At 30.7% G+C, this 18,160-nt stretch overlaps 2 protein-coding genes across 2 annotated transcripts; one reads left to right on the top strand and one right to left on the bottom strand.

Moving 5' to 3' along the window:
- Positions 1–2,623: 2,623 nt before the first annotated feature.
- On the bottom strand, positions 2,624–17,970 carry LOC142220151 (palmitoyltransferase ZDHHC16). The gene is made up of 7 exons (XM_075289127.1): positions 17,817–17,970; positions 17,603–17,750; positions 17,350–17,541; positions 10,160–10,277; positions 3,723–3,934; positions 2,992–3,326; positions 2,624–2,911 (listed from the first exon to the last, which is right to left on the bottom strand). The coding sequence occupies exons 1-7, from the start codon at positions 17,858–17,860 to the stop codon at positions 2,797–2,799; spliced, it is 1,164 nt and encodes a 387-aa protein (XP_075145242.1). The 5' UTR covers positions 17,861–17,970; the 3' UTR covers positions 2,624–2,796.
- On the top strand, positions 9,483–10,126 carry LOC142220161 (uncharacterized). The gene is made up of 2 exons (XM_075289140.1): positions 9,483–9,749; positions 9,817–10,126. Exons 1-2 carry the CDS (start codon positions 9,744–9,746, stop codon positions 10,057–10,059), a joined length of 249 nt encoding a protein of 82 aa, XP_075145255.1. The 5' UTR covers positions 9,483–9,743; the 3' UTR covers positions 10,060–10,126.
- Positions 17,971–18,160: the final 190 nt, after the last annotated feature.

Here is an 18,160-nt window from a genome sequence, read left to right on the forward strand (position 1 = left end):
TTACTTCATAATTAGAACTGCTTACCTTCGTTTTTAAATACAATTTTATTTATTTCTATAAGCAATTTTATCTTCAATAAAAGACATGTTTTATTAATATATTGAATATATTTATTAAGAATCAACAGCATCGAATCTCTTTGAAATATTAGTTTATTATTCCACTATTTCCAATTTCCGTGTGATATTATCAACTGTAAAACGCACTTTTTCTTCTTCTTGTACTTTTCACTTTTAATAAGTTGCTGCCTAACGATTTTGTCCTCCTTTTACAACTTCAATACCTACAAATATAAAAAATCATAAAACATTTTTGTTGCAAAAGGTTAGCGTCACTGAATATTACCTGATAATTGAAGATTCCAAAATGAAGACAAATGAAAGGGTTGTTATTCTGCTGGTGTTTTCTTTCTTTATACACTATCACGAACATTGATAGATTGCATACTTCTTAGTACGAATGCACTAAAATATTTTTCTATGCCAAGTGTTATTCGTATGTATGAAAAACTTTCTATTATAAAGGAAGTCGCAATTATCATTTTATAAGAAATTTTACTAATTTTGAGGAAACTTGGTTTTAGTTCGGTTTTTGTTTATTTTTACGAATGCTTTGTTATCGGTGAATAAACTTTTCTTTTTCAGTAGTAAATTCTTATACCCAGCGAAGAAAATAGTATGAGTAAAATTCCATGCCTTATTCTAGTTAATGAACTATTCCTAAATGCTTACAGTTTAGGATTTTTTTACTGAAACGAGTAAATATTATTATTTTTTCACAAAAAATTACCTTAATGGAAATAAAATGGATAAACTATATTGATGAAAATTTTTTCCTTTACTTTCGAAGGCACTTTTTTCTGGGTGCAAGTAATTCGATTGTGGATGACAGTCTTTAGTAGAAGTTTCTACGCAATCCATGGTGGAGGGTACATAAGCTTCGGCCTGGCGGAACTTACGGCCATATATATATATATTTGTTTTTTTTTTTTTTTAAGTTGCCCAATCGACTTTTCATAACCTATAATTATGACCATTACATTATGAGAATAAACAATAAACAAAGTCATAATTAGCAGTATTCGTAATTTATTAATTTAACATAATGTAATTTATTAATTTAACATATGACTTAGAATTTTACAAGTTTATTTAGACTAAATGCGTTTGAGGTCTTAAAACTTAATATAAGTTCTCTTGAGGGCAGTGTTGCCAGTATTTTTCTAGCTCTTGTCCAGGTGGTTTCGTGGCTAAAACTCTGCAATTTAAAGCGAAATATCCCAGCATTTTTTTGCAATTTTTTTATGAAAAAAAAAAACTAAACTATATTTATCGATATTTAAATTTATTTACTTGAATATATTATAACACTAGCCAACAACCATTTTGTGAATTGTTTCTAGCATATTTTTTCTTATTGATTATGACCTACTAAACACGAAAATGATTTTTAAAAAATTTTCTGTCGATTGGTTTTCGAGATATAATTTTTTTAATTTTTTTTTTTTAATTTTTGGAGGTACACCTACAATTTTGAGCATATCTTTCGTTTTCTTTGACCTTTTTGATCCTAATAATACTCAAATTAAAGAAAATTGAGCCGTCTACAACTCATTCTCAGAAAATTTTCAAATCGGGTAAGTAGTTTGGATGTTAGCGGCTTAAAAAGGTAAAAAACGGCGTTTTTTAAGTAAAAATGTGGCAAAAAAAAACATATAAAAATTCATATAAAATATAAAAAAATTCTAACGGCAATTTTTTGTTTTTTTACGTGTAGCTGGAATCTTTACAAAGAAAATTAAGCCCTTACTTAACGAAATCTGACAACAAATAACAAAACCCCGTTATGAACAACAATTTTCATTAGAGGTGCGTACCAGCTTACGAAATTGAACGTTACCGAAAATTTCGTTAGCATAAATGGCAATGCATTTCTTTCGCTAGAGGTGCATATCGGCCTTAACAGAAAACTGTGCCAAATTGTATGGTCCAATTCAAGGAGTTGTCTTTCTTCTTCGGAATCTATTCAAAACTTCGCCACGAAAGTATATGGAGTTTTAGGGGGGAATATTTCAATGTGTTACAAACAGAATGACTGAATAGATTTCGAAAAGTTCCCCATGAAATTCCCAACTCCCTTACTACACACAAAAAAATTTCACGAAAATGTTTCCAATTAAAATTTTAATTGAGTTTTAAAAAATATTCAATTAAAAATTTAATTGATTCAACAAATTTTTTAATTGAAACAAAAATCAATCACAAAAATAATAGTATCAATTAATTTTTTAATTGGATCAATTAACTTTTTAATTGACCTTCAATTAATTTTTTAATTGATACTATCATTTCTGTGATTGAAGACTTTTCAATTAAAAATTAATTGGATGAATTAATTTCGTGATTGAATCAGAAAAACAATTTTTTGTGTGTAACGGACAACAATCTCCAAATTGGGAAAATCGCCAATACTAGAAACAGTGCTTTGGAATATGGACATAATGAGCAAATATTTACCTTAAATGAGCTTCAACTACCTTCTGGAGCAATTTTAAATATCTTGTTCAGAAGATACTACCAATGTGATACTATGCTACCAATCTCAGCTAAGAACGTTTGATAATTTATATGCGTAAAGAAATCTATTTTTGATTTCTGTCAAATATTTACCCAATGTTCATTTTGGAAAACATTAATTATTCGTTGTAACTTGTATAAGGGTTTATGTGGAATGAACTTTAATTTAAACACTAAGAACACTAATTTTACTAATCGACTCCACTTGAGTTTCCATTCCTATGGCCATTCATCAATTTGTGCCGCATAATCATAATCATGGACGGTATGAAATGACAAACCATTACCTTCTGGCTTATGCCATGATGGTAAGAGTACTGTACGCCAAAATTTACTGTAATAAAAACGTTTAACATATTTCGTTTTGTTAATTATATAGACAATACATAATTTATGACAAACATAACTACTTACCGACCCCTTACCAAACCCAAAAATAAACGCCAATTCTTTTTGGGACCAAAATTATACGGATTGATGTATACCTTATTTTGCGCAAGCAGACGCTTACGTTCCGATTGATTTATATGTGCCTCAACACTTGTCTCGCCCCTTGTTATTAGTTTAGCATGCCAACTGCAAAGTGTTCCTAGGGCCAAAACCACTGCAACACATATAAATGCCATAAACCATAAAGCTCTACGACGTGATGCGGAATATAGGCTGTTTGCATCAACAGACTCTGCTGGGGTGGGTAAATTATGCTGGGCGGGTAATAGCAAATCTTCATCATATTCATTTAAATGAGTCTGCGTAGAATAGATAATTAGCAATAGGTTTGGTGTTAAAAATTTCATTTTTTTCTCAAAATATTAATGTAAAACACTATGTAACAAATGGGGTTAAAGAGTTTTCTATGCAAATTATGTCTTTACATATTTTTTATTTAGATACAGTGAAACCTTTCAAACTTGGGCAGTCCGAAAACCGGACACCTCCCAAACGTCAACAGTTGTCCGGGAACGTTTGGTATATTAACGTATTAAAATTAACTTCTCATAAATGGACACCTCCTCTCATAAATGGACACCTCCAAAATTGAGGTCACCGTGAGTGTCCAACTTTCAGAGGTTTCACTGTATTTAAGTATTTGTGAAAATTTTCTTGTTACGTAGTATTATTTGTTTTTCATTGCATTTACTTACCACAGGTATTATATGGCCACTTAAATTTAATTTAACTGGCTGACCTTCCAAAGGTTCAGTTTCTGTCCAATGATCACCATGATCCAGCCACAAATATTTGTAACCAATTTCCACGCCAAATACAATTAAAAACAAACATCCCAGTGTAGTATAGAACATGTATAGGAAAAAATAACGATGATTACCGAAACCAACACAATTGTTGAGCCAGGCTAGAAAGAAGAAGAAAAAAAGAGCATAAGACATACATGATAATCATAAATTTTCTAAATAAAAATTTCAAGCAAAAATATTTAAAATATTTAGATGTTTTTATTTTCAACGTAGACTATATATATATGTAACTCGTTGATGAACTCTTCAATTCATAGTCTATTAGCAGGGATAATAGATATATTCCCTATAAAAAGGTTTAAAAGTTACTTAGCTAACTGACGAAAATGGGAGTTAGGCTATTGGTGAACAAAACTGCAGTCCGATTCTATGTTTGATTCAATGACCGATACCATAGGTGGTGAACATTAATCTGATCAATAATTGCAGCCCTATTTGATAATATATAATTAATTATAATTCCATTGAGCAACAATTTGAAATCCCTAATTTAGACCCAAGTTTTCAGAAAATGTAGCGGGTCTCGTAGACGAGCGTGATAAGAATTGATCCGAGAATTGAAAAGGTCCGAAGGAATGTCTAATCTAATTGATCTCTAAACTCATTCCTAATTCTATGGAAAAATTGTAGAGTGATTCCACTTCCGAAGGCAGGAATTGATTTGGTTAAAGCTACATAGTACGGGCCGATCTCCTTTCCCCAACCTGTAGTCAGAATATTTAAGGTGATACTCCTTTCCAGATAAGTGGAAAAATTTTCGCTGCCACTTATTAACATGGATTCCGAAAACAACAAAGCACGACAATAGAGGTTTCAATTTTTAACTGTTCTACTGCATGGTTTTATGCTGAAATCAAAACAATAGCGAAATAAAATTTTGACAAATTTTCTATAGAAACAAAATTAAGGCAAAATTTTCTATAAAGAAATAAAATTTAAAACATGATTGATTGATTGAATTCATTTATTTCAGTATTGTAAATACTATAAATATTAACAAATTATGTAGATATGATATACGTTTTAATTAAGATATTTAACAGAATGAACCAATATTATTATTTCTTATATAATTAATACAAAATTTTTTAAATAAATTCACATTCTCCTCATTTTTTATATAATTGGGTAGACTGTTGTATAATTGAAGGCCTTTGTAAAAAAGAGATCTCTGTGAAGCTGATGAATTTACGCGTTGTAACCTGAAGTCTCCTATATTTCTGAGGTTATATGGTTGTACATCTCCAACATATCGCAATCTTTCTGTGAGATAATCTGGTGCTTCGCCATTGTTCATTTTCCGAATCAGTTTAATGGTATTGAAAGTTAGTCTTTGTTTTATATTAAGCCATTTTAGAGTGCATAGCATAGTGTCTATTGCTGTATATCTATTGCATTTTAGTATTGCTCTCATCGCCTTGTTTTGCAGTTTTTGCATTCTTTCTATTTGTGTTTCCGTGCAACATGTATATAAAATTGTTGAACAGTATTCGAAATGTGGTTTGATTATCGTATTGTACACATTTATTGCAGTTAACGTGTTTATATTATTTCTTATTCTTTTAAAGAAGCCAATTTTCTTACTAATTTTTCTACAAATGTAGTCAACATGTTCGTTAAGGTTTAATTTATAGTCAATTACGAAGCCAAGGTATTTTATTTGTGTCACTTTTTCTATTTCTTTCCCATTTATCTCAAAATTATAGTCACTACTCATATTCAATTCCATTATCTTTGTTTTGATCTCATTTAATTTTAATTTATTCATCATTAACCATTTATTTATATGCTGCATGTCATTGTATACTTTGTTCCTACTTTCAGAATCCGAATTTCCTTCAGCGAAGATTAAAGTATCGTCCGCATACATAACAATTTCACATTCGTTCAACATTTTCGGCATATCGTTGATGTAGATTATAAATAGAAGTGCTCCGAGTATGGATCCTTGCGGTACACCAAAATTATTATGTATTTTTCCAGATCTCGAGTCGTTTATTTTCGTAAATTGTTCTCTATTAGAGAGATATGATTTGAACCATCGCAGTTCTTTATCTCTAATACCATACATATAAAGTTTATCTATCATAATATCCCGGTCTATTGTTTCGAAAGCTCGTTTGAAGTCTAGAAATATCGCAGTTAGTCTGGTGTTTTTCGGTTTGTTTTTCCATTTATTTATTACATAATTTACAGTCGTTTCACATGAAAAATTTTTTCTAAATCCAGATTGGTATTTCGATAGAATGCCATGATTCTCTATAAACTCTTCCAGTTGTATTTTTACAACTTTTTCTAGAATTATTTCAAATGTTTTTAGGGTATTAATTGGCCGAAACTCTTCGCTTTTCTTCGTGTTTTTTTACTTTCTCAATCGGAGTTATCATCGTCTCTTTCCAACAGTTTGGAAATATGCCATCCTCGAGCGATTTATTTATAATGTTGAGCAGACTTTTTCCACATATTGACCATGTATCAAGAATTAATTTGGTATCAATGTTATAATAGTCGCGTTTGTTCTTCAGTCCTTTAACGACACTTTTCAGCCCATTCATATCAATTGTCCGAAATTTGAATTCCTGATCGAAATAATTTACATTGTTAAAATATTGCACATTTTGTATAGAGTTTCTTATATCGTTTACACTGTTTATAAAATACTCATTGAAAAGATTACTTATTTGATCATTGTTCTCATATTCTACATCACTAAATATCACAGATTTGATCACATTTCGTCGTTTTTTCATCACAAGCTCTTTTATACTTTTCCACATGGTCTTCTGGTCCTTGGCTCGCGTTATTTGTTGGTTTACAAATGCGTTTCTTGCATTACTTATAGCTACCTTGTATCTATTTCTAAACACAATAAAATTTTCCCACGATTGTGTCGTATCCAAATATTTAGCTCTTCTATGCGCAGCGTTCTTCTCATATTTCAGAGTTTTTAACTCGTCGGTATACCATTTCTGATGTGAGCAGTTTTCATTTACAATTTTCTTTTTCATACATTTGGATACTGAAATGATGAACACTTTGTCAAGGTCTTGGGCCAGAGCATTCACATCGCTATGCATTGTGTCACTCATAACGGATCTCAAAGATTCTATAAATAAAGTTCGATCGTATTTGAAATATTCGAATTCCTTGTACCGCGGACGTTTATTTTGTATTGTATCGCTTTTTATGTATATTCTAATCATTTCGTGATCGGATATAATATTCGATGGGTCCGTTTTTGCAGTTATTCTGTGGCTGTTCGTAAGAACGTAATCAATAAGTGTCTTAGAAGTCCTAGATATTCTTGTATATTCGTTTACAATTTGGTTCAAATTATTGTCATAAATAGCACTTTTTAATTTGTTCCTGTATGTGTTATTTTTTAGCCAGTCTATATTTATATCACCCGAAATAATAATATCACAGTTATGTTCATAAATGTTTTCAAGAGATTCTTGAAACTTATCACAGAATTCGACCTCGGAACTACTTGGTGATCTATATATTGCACCTATTATTAATTTCACATTTCCTCTTACTGCTAAACAGTACAAAAACCAATATTTAGATGTTACAACATTTTCTAGTATTTTGTTTACGGTCCACTCTTGCTTATAATATAACAAATGTCTATAGAAATAAAATTTTGGCAAAAATTTCTATAGAAATAAAATTTAGGCAACAATTTTCCATAGAAACAAAATGTTGACAAAATGTTCTATATAAATAAAATTTTGACAAAATTTTCTATAGAAATAAAATTTTGAAAACAAAATCTATAGAAATACAATTTTGACAAAATTCTCTATAGAAATACAATTTTGACAAAATTCTCTATAGAAATAAAATTTTGACAAAATTCTCTATAGAAACAACATTTTGACAAAATGTTCTATAGAAAGAAAATTTTGACAAAATTTTTTATAGAAAAGAAATTTTGACAAAATTTTCTATAGAAATAGAATTTTGACAACATTTTCTACAGAAATAGAATTTTGACAAAATTTTTTATAGAAATAAAATGTTGACAAAATTTTCTATAGAAATGAAATTTAGGCAAAATTTTCTATAGGGAAATAAAATTTTGAAAAATGTCTATAGAAATAAAATTTAGGCAAAATTTTCTGTAGAGAAATAAAATTTTGACAAAATTTTATACAGAAATAAAATTTTGACAAAATTTTCCATACAAATAAAAGTTTTAAAAAAATTTCAATAGAAATAAAACGTTGACTAAATTTTCTATAGAAATAAAACGTTGACTAAATTTTCTATAGAAATAAAATTTTGACTAAATTTTCTATAGAAATAAAATTTTGGAATAGAAATAAAATTTTGACAAAATTTTCTATAAAAATAAAATTTTTTCTATAGAAATAAATAAATAAAATGTTGGAAAAAACTTCTATAGAAATAAAATTTAGGCAAAATTTTCTATAGAGAAATAAAATTTTGAAAAAAAAAATAAAATGTTTTCTATAGAAATAAATAAATAAAATTTTTGGGAAAAATTTCTATAGAAATAAAATTTTGACAAAAAAAAATCTATAGAAATAAAATTTTGACAAAATTTTTTATAGAAATAAAATGTTGACAAAATTTTCTATAAAAATAAAATGTTGACAAAATTTTTGACTAAATTTTCTATAGAAATACAATTTTGGCAAAAATTTCTATAGAAATAAAATTTAGGCAAAATTTTCTATAGAAATAAAATTTAGGCAAAATTTTCTATAGAAATAAAATTTAGGCAAAATTTTCCATAGAAATAAAATTTTGACAACATTTTCTATAGAAATAAAATTTTGTCTATAAAAATAAAATTTTGACAAAATTGTCTATAAAAATAAAATGTTGACAAAATTTTCTATAGAAATAATATTTTGGCAAAATTGTCTATAAAAATAAAATTTTGACAAAACTTTCTTTAGAAATAATCCCCTCAAAGTCCATTGTGAGTAAGTTCTCACTTTTTAAAGAAGAAGTAATTTTCCCTAAATCGTCAAATTATTTAAAATTCGTTTCATTTACAATTCAATATTTTTTTAATATTGCAAATACTGAAATAAACTTCTAAAATAAAATAAGAAAAAAAATCATAATCATAAAAATATAATCAAAAACTTAAAAATGAGATTTTTAAAAAATTGTTGGTAGATTATTTTTAGCACGAGTGGCATCCGTGCACACATAGACTATTCAGTTCATTTGGTACCAGAGGTTGCGAACTTCTTTATCTCTTATCAATGAGTCCGATTCTATGTTTAAGGTTCTACTTTTTATAAACGAGCCCGAACAGTTTTCTACATTACTGACGAAACCATTTAGAGACAAATCTAAAAATTCAGAAACGTCACCAGCGTTAATAAGTAGTTTTTGCTGTTTTTTTTTTTTTTTTTTTTTTGCATTTTATTTTATTTTTGCATGAATGAAACAAAGTCAATGAAACGTATACAATACAATAGCATTACTACTAGAAATGCTTAAAACTATATAAATAATAATAAAAATAGCATTCCTACAATTTATATTCTAATATAAAATCTACAAAATTTCTCATAAATATGTTTATTTTGAGCGACAGTAAACTCGAATTTCGTATTACATATGGAAATGGTGTAAAAAACATGAATGTATTGTCTTTCCTATCTCAGTCTTAAGTGGAAATTCTTTTAAGGACAGAAAATACCTTTGACAAATTGCGTAGTTTATATCATAGCGATGGGATAACCAGAAAACTGGTTTTAGTTCTTCAACTTGAACTAACTTAATACAAAACAAAAATAACATCCAATAAAGCAAACAAACTTGCTAACTCTATAAAAGCTTAGCCTCAGCATCTAATAAGGATAGTCCAAAAGGAAATCTATACAAGAAAAGATCATACACCAGGGTGAACGCTTAAAGATGAAGGTGAGTGGTAAAACTAATTTACAATCATTGCTTGTAACTTTATGTCTTTCCAAATATATATTTTCAGTTTTTCCTAATTCTTATGTTGTGTATAAATTACGTTCTATCGGCCAGCATTATTATGCCCCTAACAACGGTTATAAGAACTCCCCAGCATGACAAGGCAATTGTGGAAAGTACTCGTATTAATGGCAATTTTGCCTATAGCACTGTAGAAGGTCATGCATACAAGACCATTACACCATTAATTGGTCATGTCATTGCACCTGATCCTTTAACTCAAATTAATTATGTCTATGTTGAACATTAGATTTGATCAGTTGAGATATACTCTTTAAATAAATTGTGTAATAAAATAAAATGGGAATAAAAAAATATGTGATTATATATTTTTTTTTTTGCTTACTTACGGCAGTGATGATCCATTTTAAGTATGCATTTATTGCACACAGAACAATGGTGAGTGCGAGGAGGTTTTGGTGATATACACTTTTTGCATATACTAACAGCTTCTGATAACGAAGTATTCTAGAAAGAAAAACAGAGAAAATTTTGAAAGATCTTTAATTTAAATATATTATTTGCCGCTAATTACAATATGGATTAAAATCTGTAGACCTAGATGAACAAAAACCTTGAAGAATCTAAATATAGTAATGTTTAGGTTTGCGGAGCTGAAAAAGAAGAAAGCGTCAACATGATAAATTCTTTTCGATGCTTATATAAAGGTATCCAAATTTATTGACAATTTTAGACATGGTTTTGGAAATCTAAATGAACATTTTAATATCTTAGGTTTTAAGTCTTTAGACCTAGCTTGAAATGTATGTCTGTAAATGTATGTATGTATGTATTGCCTTTTCGATGCTCATATGATGGTATCGAAATTTATTGACTATCTTACGTTTTTGGGAATCTTAAAGATATTCAAGCTTAATCTTAATATTAAACACTCCAGAATAATTTCGGGGAATACATATAAATCGCCTTCAACGCACCTTTTTGTGGATAACTCATTCATCTAAATTCTAGGCTAATTGAATAAAAACCGATGTTCAATCATGATATCTGTCTATATGGAGGTTATTAAAAAAATTAAACAATCCCGCTTAATTATTTAAAAGAAGGTTTCATAACAAATTTTAATAAGATTTAATTTGTTTATGGTTTATTTTATATTGCTGATTTGGTTGTTGCTTTGCAATCCGATTTCACAACCATAGAAAAATTTGCCAAGCAGTTTGGGGAGTATACTTTTTCTTGTGTGTAATAAAGGGTGATACGGTAAAAATTTGGTCAATATAAACTTGACGTATTTCTTTCAATTTTGCATTTAAAAAACCTGAACACCCCTCATTTTGAAGGTGTGTGTGTGTAGAATGTTGCCCCTATTTTGATTTTGGAATTCACTCTTCAGTTGTCAAAATGCCGTCCAAGCAAGAAGAGCAGCGTATCAAAATTTTGCTCGCGCATCGCAAAAATCCGAGCTACTCGCACGCAAAGCTGGAAAAATCGCTAAAAGTTGCCAAATCAACCGTTACAAATGTAATTAAAGTGTTTGGGGAACGTTTGTCGACAGCCAGGAAGTCTGGATCGGGGGGAAATCGAAAACCGGAAGCCGCTGAGACGACAAAGAAAGTTGCCGGTAGTTTCAAGCGAAACCCTTACCCCTCTCTCCGAGATGCCGCAAATAAGCTGGGTGTATCGTCTACAACCGTGCACGATGCCAAAAAACGAGCCGAACTATCGACTTAAAAGAAGGTAATGACTCCAAATCGCGATGATAAACAAAATACGACGGCCAAAGCGCGATCCCGGAGGCTGTACACGACGATGCTGACGAAGTTTGACTGCGTGGTAATGGACGACGAAACCTACGTCAAAGCCGACTACAAGCAGCTTCCGGGACAGGAGTTTTATACGGCAAAAAGAAGGGGAAAGGTAGCAGATATTTTCAAGCACATAAAACTGTCAAAGTTCGCAAAGAAATATCTGGTTTGGCAAGCCATCTGTACCTGTGGCTTGAAAAGCAGCATTTTCATAGCTTCCGGGACTGTCAACCAAGAAATTTACGTGAAAGGGTGTTTGAATAAACTTCAGCTGCCTTTCCTGAAGAAACACGGTTGTTCCGTACTGTTTTGGCCGGATTTGGCATCTTGCCATTACGGTAAAAAGGCCATGGAGTGGTACGCCGCCAACAACGTGCAGGTGGTTCCCAAGGACAAGAACCCTCCCAACACGCCAGAGCTCCGCCCAATTGAGAAATACTGGGCTATTGTCAAGCGGAACCTAAAGAAGACCAAAAAACTGCTTAGGACGAGCAGCAGTTCAAGGCAAACTGGCTTTCTGCGGCGAAGAAGGTGGACAAGGTGGCTGTACAAAATCTGATGGCAGGTGTCAAGCGTGAGGCCCGGGAATTCGGATTTGGAAAAGCGAAAGCCTAACTGAATATTTTTCCTGAATTTTATACTAATTGAACTTGAAAAATAAATTTAATTTGATTTTTAAAATAAACGATTTCACCGATTTACACGCGTTTTCCCTTGACCAAATTTTGACCGTATCACCCTTTAAGCTAGGTATTAAGTTCGTGTTTAGCCGCTAATTATACAAATTATACAGAACACCATTTAAAAAGTTTATTTTTTTAATGGATTATTAAAGAAAGTAAACTTGAAAAATGTCTATTTTAACGCAATAATGGGAATTTGAAAATCACTTGAATACAATACAAGTCGGCCTCAAAAACGGAGACTCGTTGAAGTTATAAATAAACCTTCCCAGCAAAAAAGCGGCGCCAAAAAAGTAATGAAAATGTTCTTATCGGATCCCGGAAATGGTGCAAAAATGACGCAGGAGTAATGAATTTAACATGGGCTTGTCATAGGACGGAAGTCCTTCATTTCAACAGCCGTTGCACTGAATTTGCATCACTTCTTTAGCTGTGATCCGAATTCAATGTTTTGGATGTAAATTAAAAAAAAATCTGTGATATTTTGTCAAATAAATAATTTTTATAATTTTTTATAATTTTTACTATTTTTTCAGGTCGGGCTTAGCATTTTTTTTTTCGACAAAATGTAAATAATTTGTACAATTTTATTTAAAATTGCCCATTATAAATGCGAAAAAAAGCATGTAATAAAAAAGTTAATAAAAAGAACTTCCTGTGTAGTTAAAATAAAGAACATAATTGGGAGTACATCTTCTGGAAGTGCTTTTAAAGTTGTGCCTTCGGAAGAGCTTCCAATTTTTTTTTTGCTGGGTTGATATTCCGTCCAACTTCGAGACATTTAATACAGTTCGAAATTTCTGCGTCAATCCGTAACATTCAAGCTTGTGAACTTATGACAAAACCCTATAACTTAATATAGGACAATTTCTCAAAAATTGTATGTTGTGTGTAGGCGTATCCTTTCTGTGTTTACAGCTTTCCGATATCTGCCTTAGATAGGGACATATAGAATGATGAAACAACACAACTCGCGTCTTTTTGTAAGTTTAATTTTGACAAAACAACATATCTCATCATATGTTCATTGCCGTATCTAGACATGTTTAACCAGGGGGCTATAGCCCCCCTATCTATACTACAGTAACAATATATAATGGAAAATCATATATAGGTTTTCACATTCAAGGGGGAGTAATTTTTTTTTGTGGACTGGGCTAAGCCCTCCGCCCAGAGGCCTTACTACGCTTATGCATATGTTGTAAAATAAAATCCAAATACTTGTATGATACTTTTGACAAAACAACATAAGTCCACATAAGGTTTGTGTAATTGACCAATTTTTTTTTTACAAATCAATCAGAATATCAGGATTCAAAACTACAAAAAAATACCATAAATAGAGATATGTTATTTTTTATTTTTCATGTTACCATGTTTCAGCGTGATACTGAAACAAGCGATTAACGTCCAAATGCATATCTTAATTTACAATTAATTATTATTCGAGCTTTATGGACAAATTCAAGATCCTTTATCTAATTTGTCCAATAAGCTCGAATAATAATTAATTGTAAATTAAGATATGTTATTTTTTAAAATAAAATATCATATGACAAAACAATATAAGTCGGTCATTCCTAATTTTCTCTGAATAGGGGGGTGCTAGGTGGTTTTGGTAAAGTCTAAAAATAAGCTATCGAAATATTAAATATTTTCCAGATCTTTTCCACAGAAGTTTTTGTGACGCCTTAAATGTGTATTTTCGCTCTCCTGAGTTTTTAGACTTATGGGGTTTTGTCATAAATCCACAGTTATGTATGTTTTTAGAATACTTCCAATTATTAACTCAAATAAAACAAGGAGACCTTAATTTATAACCCATATTAGTAATTTACGAACCATATCGATGTCCTCATTCCAGAGTACGCTAAGTCGACTTAGAATTTTTTGAAGGAGTTCGTTATTTTTTATTCGGATTGTTGTGAATTGCATCCTGTCAAAAGTTCGAATTCATTGGACACTTCTATCAAAAGTTATGGTTAATATTGTATGTAGCCTTTGACTAAAGTTTTAAACATTTCCAATCCAAAAAGGGCAAAAAGCTTTGTTCTCATACTCTAATATCACTATTTTGGATTCGTATATACTAAAAAAAATCCACCGAGAAACCGAAAAAAGTGAATTTATATCTTAAGGTGGGTATTAAGTTCGAGTTTATGGTATTAAGTTCGAGTTTAGCCGCTAAAATCGTCATTTTTTCACTAAAGTGGATACTAAATCAGTAAAAAAAAATACATAAAAGTATACATATTTGTTGCAGATTTCATTATAACTTGATGGGAGATAGCCCAAAGCAAATTTTCACAAAGTAGGTTAGGTTAGGTTAGGTTTAGGTGGCAGCCCGATGTATCAGGCTCACTGAATGGACTATTCAGTCCATTTTGATACCAAATTGGTGAACTTCTCTCTTATCACTGAGTGCTGCCCAATTCCATGTTAAGCTCAATGACAAGGGACCTCCGAACGGCGTTCCAAATTGCAGTGAAACCACTTAGAGAAGCTTTGAAACCCTCAGAAATTTCACCAGAATTACTGAGGTGGGATAATCCACCGCTGAAAAACTTTTTGGTGTTCGGTCGAAGCAGGAATCGAACCCACGACCTTGTATACGCAAGGCGGGCATGCTAACCATTGCACCACGGTGGCTCACAACGTATGTATTCTTTAAAATGGATTATTAAAGAAAAGTAATCGTGAAAAACGATTTTACGATTTGACGATTTTAGCGGCTAAACTCGAACTTAATACCCACCTTTAGCCGCTAAAATCATTTCATTCATTCTTCACGATTACTTTTCTTTAATAATCCATTTTAAGGAATACAAACATTGTGAAAATTTGCTTTCGGCTATTCCCAATTAAGTTATAATAAAATGTGTAACAAATATGTATAATTTTATAACTTTTTTACTGATTTAGTTTTCATTTTAGCGGCTAAACTCGAACTTAATACTCACCTTTATACTGGTTTTGAGAAATTCAAAAAAACTTTGAACTTGTTTCCTGTCAAATTCAAATTAACTTCAAATTGACTCCAGTTTGATTTTTCCGCAGCATATTGCCCACATCTGCTCCAAACTAAATCTCATCCTAAAAAAATTGTACAGCATAAATGTAATCTTGCCTACGCAAATAAAGTACATGTTGGCTCACTCGTTACTAACGCCTCATATATTGTACGGAGCTGGGGTATATACTAGGACCAATAGGCATTAGCGTAGCTAGACAATTTATCTAGGGGGGGCTAAGCCCCCCTACCTAAGAATTTATAGACTGAACTTATAGGTTCAATTAATGTTTTATTTCATAAAAATGAATAAAAAATCAGACATCAAAATAACTAGACAATTAATTTATAATAAACCAACTAAAAGTAGTTCCACACTTTTTCCAGCAAAAAATTGGGAGTTGTTCTAAAGGCACAACCTTAAAAGCACTTCCAAAAATGTCCTCACAAAGAAGTTAATTATTTAACTACACAGGACTTTAATTTTTTTCATATTTTAATGGGTAATTTTTTGTTTTCTTTTTTTCAAATAGTTTAAGAAAAGATTAAGAATAAATAAAATGGTATAAATCATTCAAATTTTGCCAAAAAATGCTAAATCCATTGTAGAAAAATCGACAATTTTTGAAAATATTCGAGGGAAAATGTTTCAAACAAGCGTTAGAATGCATTAAATCACAAAAACATAAAAATATAAAAATTATTTATTTGGGAAAATATCATAAAAGTTTTCAATTCACATTCAATACACTGAATTCGGATCGCATCTTAAGAAGTGATGCAACTTCATTGCAACGGCTGTTGAAACGGTGGACATATGTCCTATGACAAGTTAATATTACATTTATCGCTTCTCCGCCAATTTTGCACCACTTTCGGACACAAAAAGAAAATGTTCACTTCTTTTTTGGCGACGCCTTTTTGCAGCATTATTAAGATATTCATTTATGAAAGAATAGTTTTAATATCAATTATTTTTTAATTAAATTGACTAAACCAGACTAAATAAAATAATAAAGGAGCTTTAGTTATTAAGCTAAACATAAAGTAAGCTTAATTATTTCATAAATATCAAACTTCAAACATTCACTTATAATAAAGAAACTAACTCACAATTTAGAAGATAATGTTAAGATATAAAACTATATATTGCCATCGGCAACAGCTACCACAACCCGAGTAATTCGATTGTGCATGAAAGTTTTTAGCGGAACTTTGTGCGGTTGTATATACTTGTTTATAATTTTTATAAAAACAATGGAAAATCGTAAATAGCTTTTCAAATTCTGGGGGGGGCTAAAATTTTTCTGGGGGGGTCTAAGCCCCCTCCCCAGAGGCCTTCCTACGCTTATGCCAATAGGTCAAACATTCGCAGGCTTGAATCTTCATTTCACAGTATTTTAAGGTATGTCTATGGTCGTAACTGCAGACGTAAATATATGTATTTCACACATCAGTTCCTTGGCTGTACCTTTGAGCACTTCCTAAGCATAAGATGCCTTTGTTTTTTCTTTAGCATTATAAAACATGGTGAACCCGCTTAGCTCCAATGTTTTAATTTTCTAAACTCTACTCGCAATACTCAAATTCTAATAGAGACTTTCTCACACCTTGTTTTTGAAAGATCGTAATTCGTTTATCCACATTATGGAATGCAATTCCATCCGATAATAAGAACTTTTAGGTAAGTCTAAGTGCTTTTAAAAGTAAAATAATTCAGTATTTTAATAGTAACAATTAATTTTGCTTTTGCATCTTTACTGATGATACCTCCATATGCGGTATTGCGTTTTTTTTTGTGTTTAGGAAAAGAAATGTGCGTGTAGTTTATCAGCTATAGAGAATATTATATTCACATTAGTTTTAAGTATTATTATGATTTTTTTCCTTTGCATTTGTAAATCCTTTAGTTTGCTGTAAGTTTTTTCAAAGCTATCAATGTATGGTCCAAGAGGGCTTAATTGATTAAATAAATGTTTGAATTGAATTGAAAATTCACTTTTTACACTTAGCGTACTTTGAAATGGAGACATCGATATATTATTAACATTTTCAACATTTATTATCCCCATACAAACCTCAGGTGGTTCTCCTGCTGGAGTGATAACGGCCATAACATAATGAAATACAACATTCAAGAGCAACCAATTGCCCACAATTAAAAGGAATATGGTAGCCATAGGACTCTTTTCCCACCAAAATGGAAAACCTATCCAATAAGCGATTGTTACAACAGCAGTGGTCAACAAAGCCACTCCAACAACGAAGAACTGTAATGTAGAAAATCATTAGCGTGAGTGAATATATAGGAAATACAAATATATAGCTTACCGGTCCCAAAAGATGTGTATAATTATCAACAACCCAAAATATGGGTTCCATACATACATCTGTGGCATAGGAAGCATTCATATGATTATTGTAAGTTAAAGAATGCCAGCACAGTTTTAGATAAGACCATCGTAAGCGGCAATAGTTTCTGAAAGGATACAAAAAATAAATGAAATAAAATAATACTGAAACATATCTGAGAATATACACTCACAGTATGCTACTTCGTTTATGCAATCTCCAATTTATACGACTCATTTTTAAACAGTGTTTCTATTTTCTTAAATTATTTATTTACTTATTCCTTAATACCATTGGGAGGGGGTGGTTGGTTTTCTTAATCACATAAAAATAAAATCAGCTGATGCTCTTAGTATGTGTGCAGAGTTGCCACTAATTTTAATGAGAGTCAGTTGGCATCATAAAAACCGGGTTTAAAAATTTCTATCTCAAGCATGTTACAATAACGGTATTGTATGTATTATTACTTCAATTATAAATCTATTGATTTAAATAATAAATCTGTAGATACAAAACTTTACAATTAATAATGTTTAA

This window comes from Haematobia irritans, chromosome 1, assembly GCF_050003625.1.
Source record: "Haematobia irritans isolate KBUSLIRL chromosome 1, ASM5000362v1, whole genome shotgun sequence".
Classification (NCBI taxonomy): domain Eukaryota; kingdom Metazoa; phylum Arthropoda; class Insecta; order Diptera; family Muscidae; genus Haematobia; species Haematobia irritans.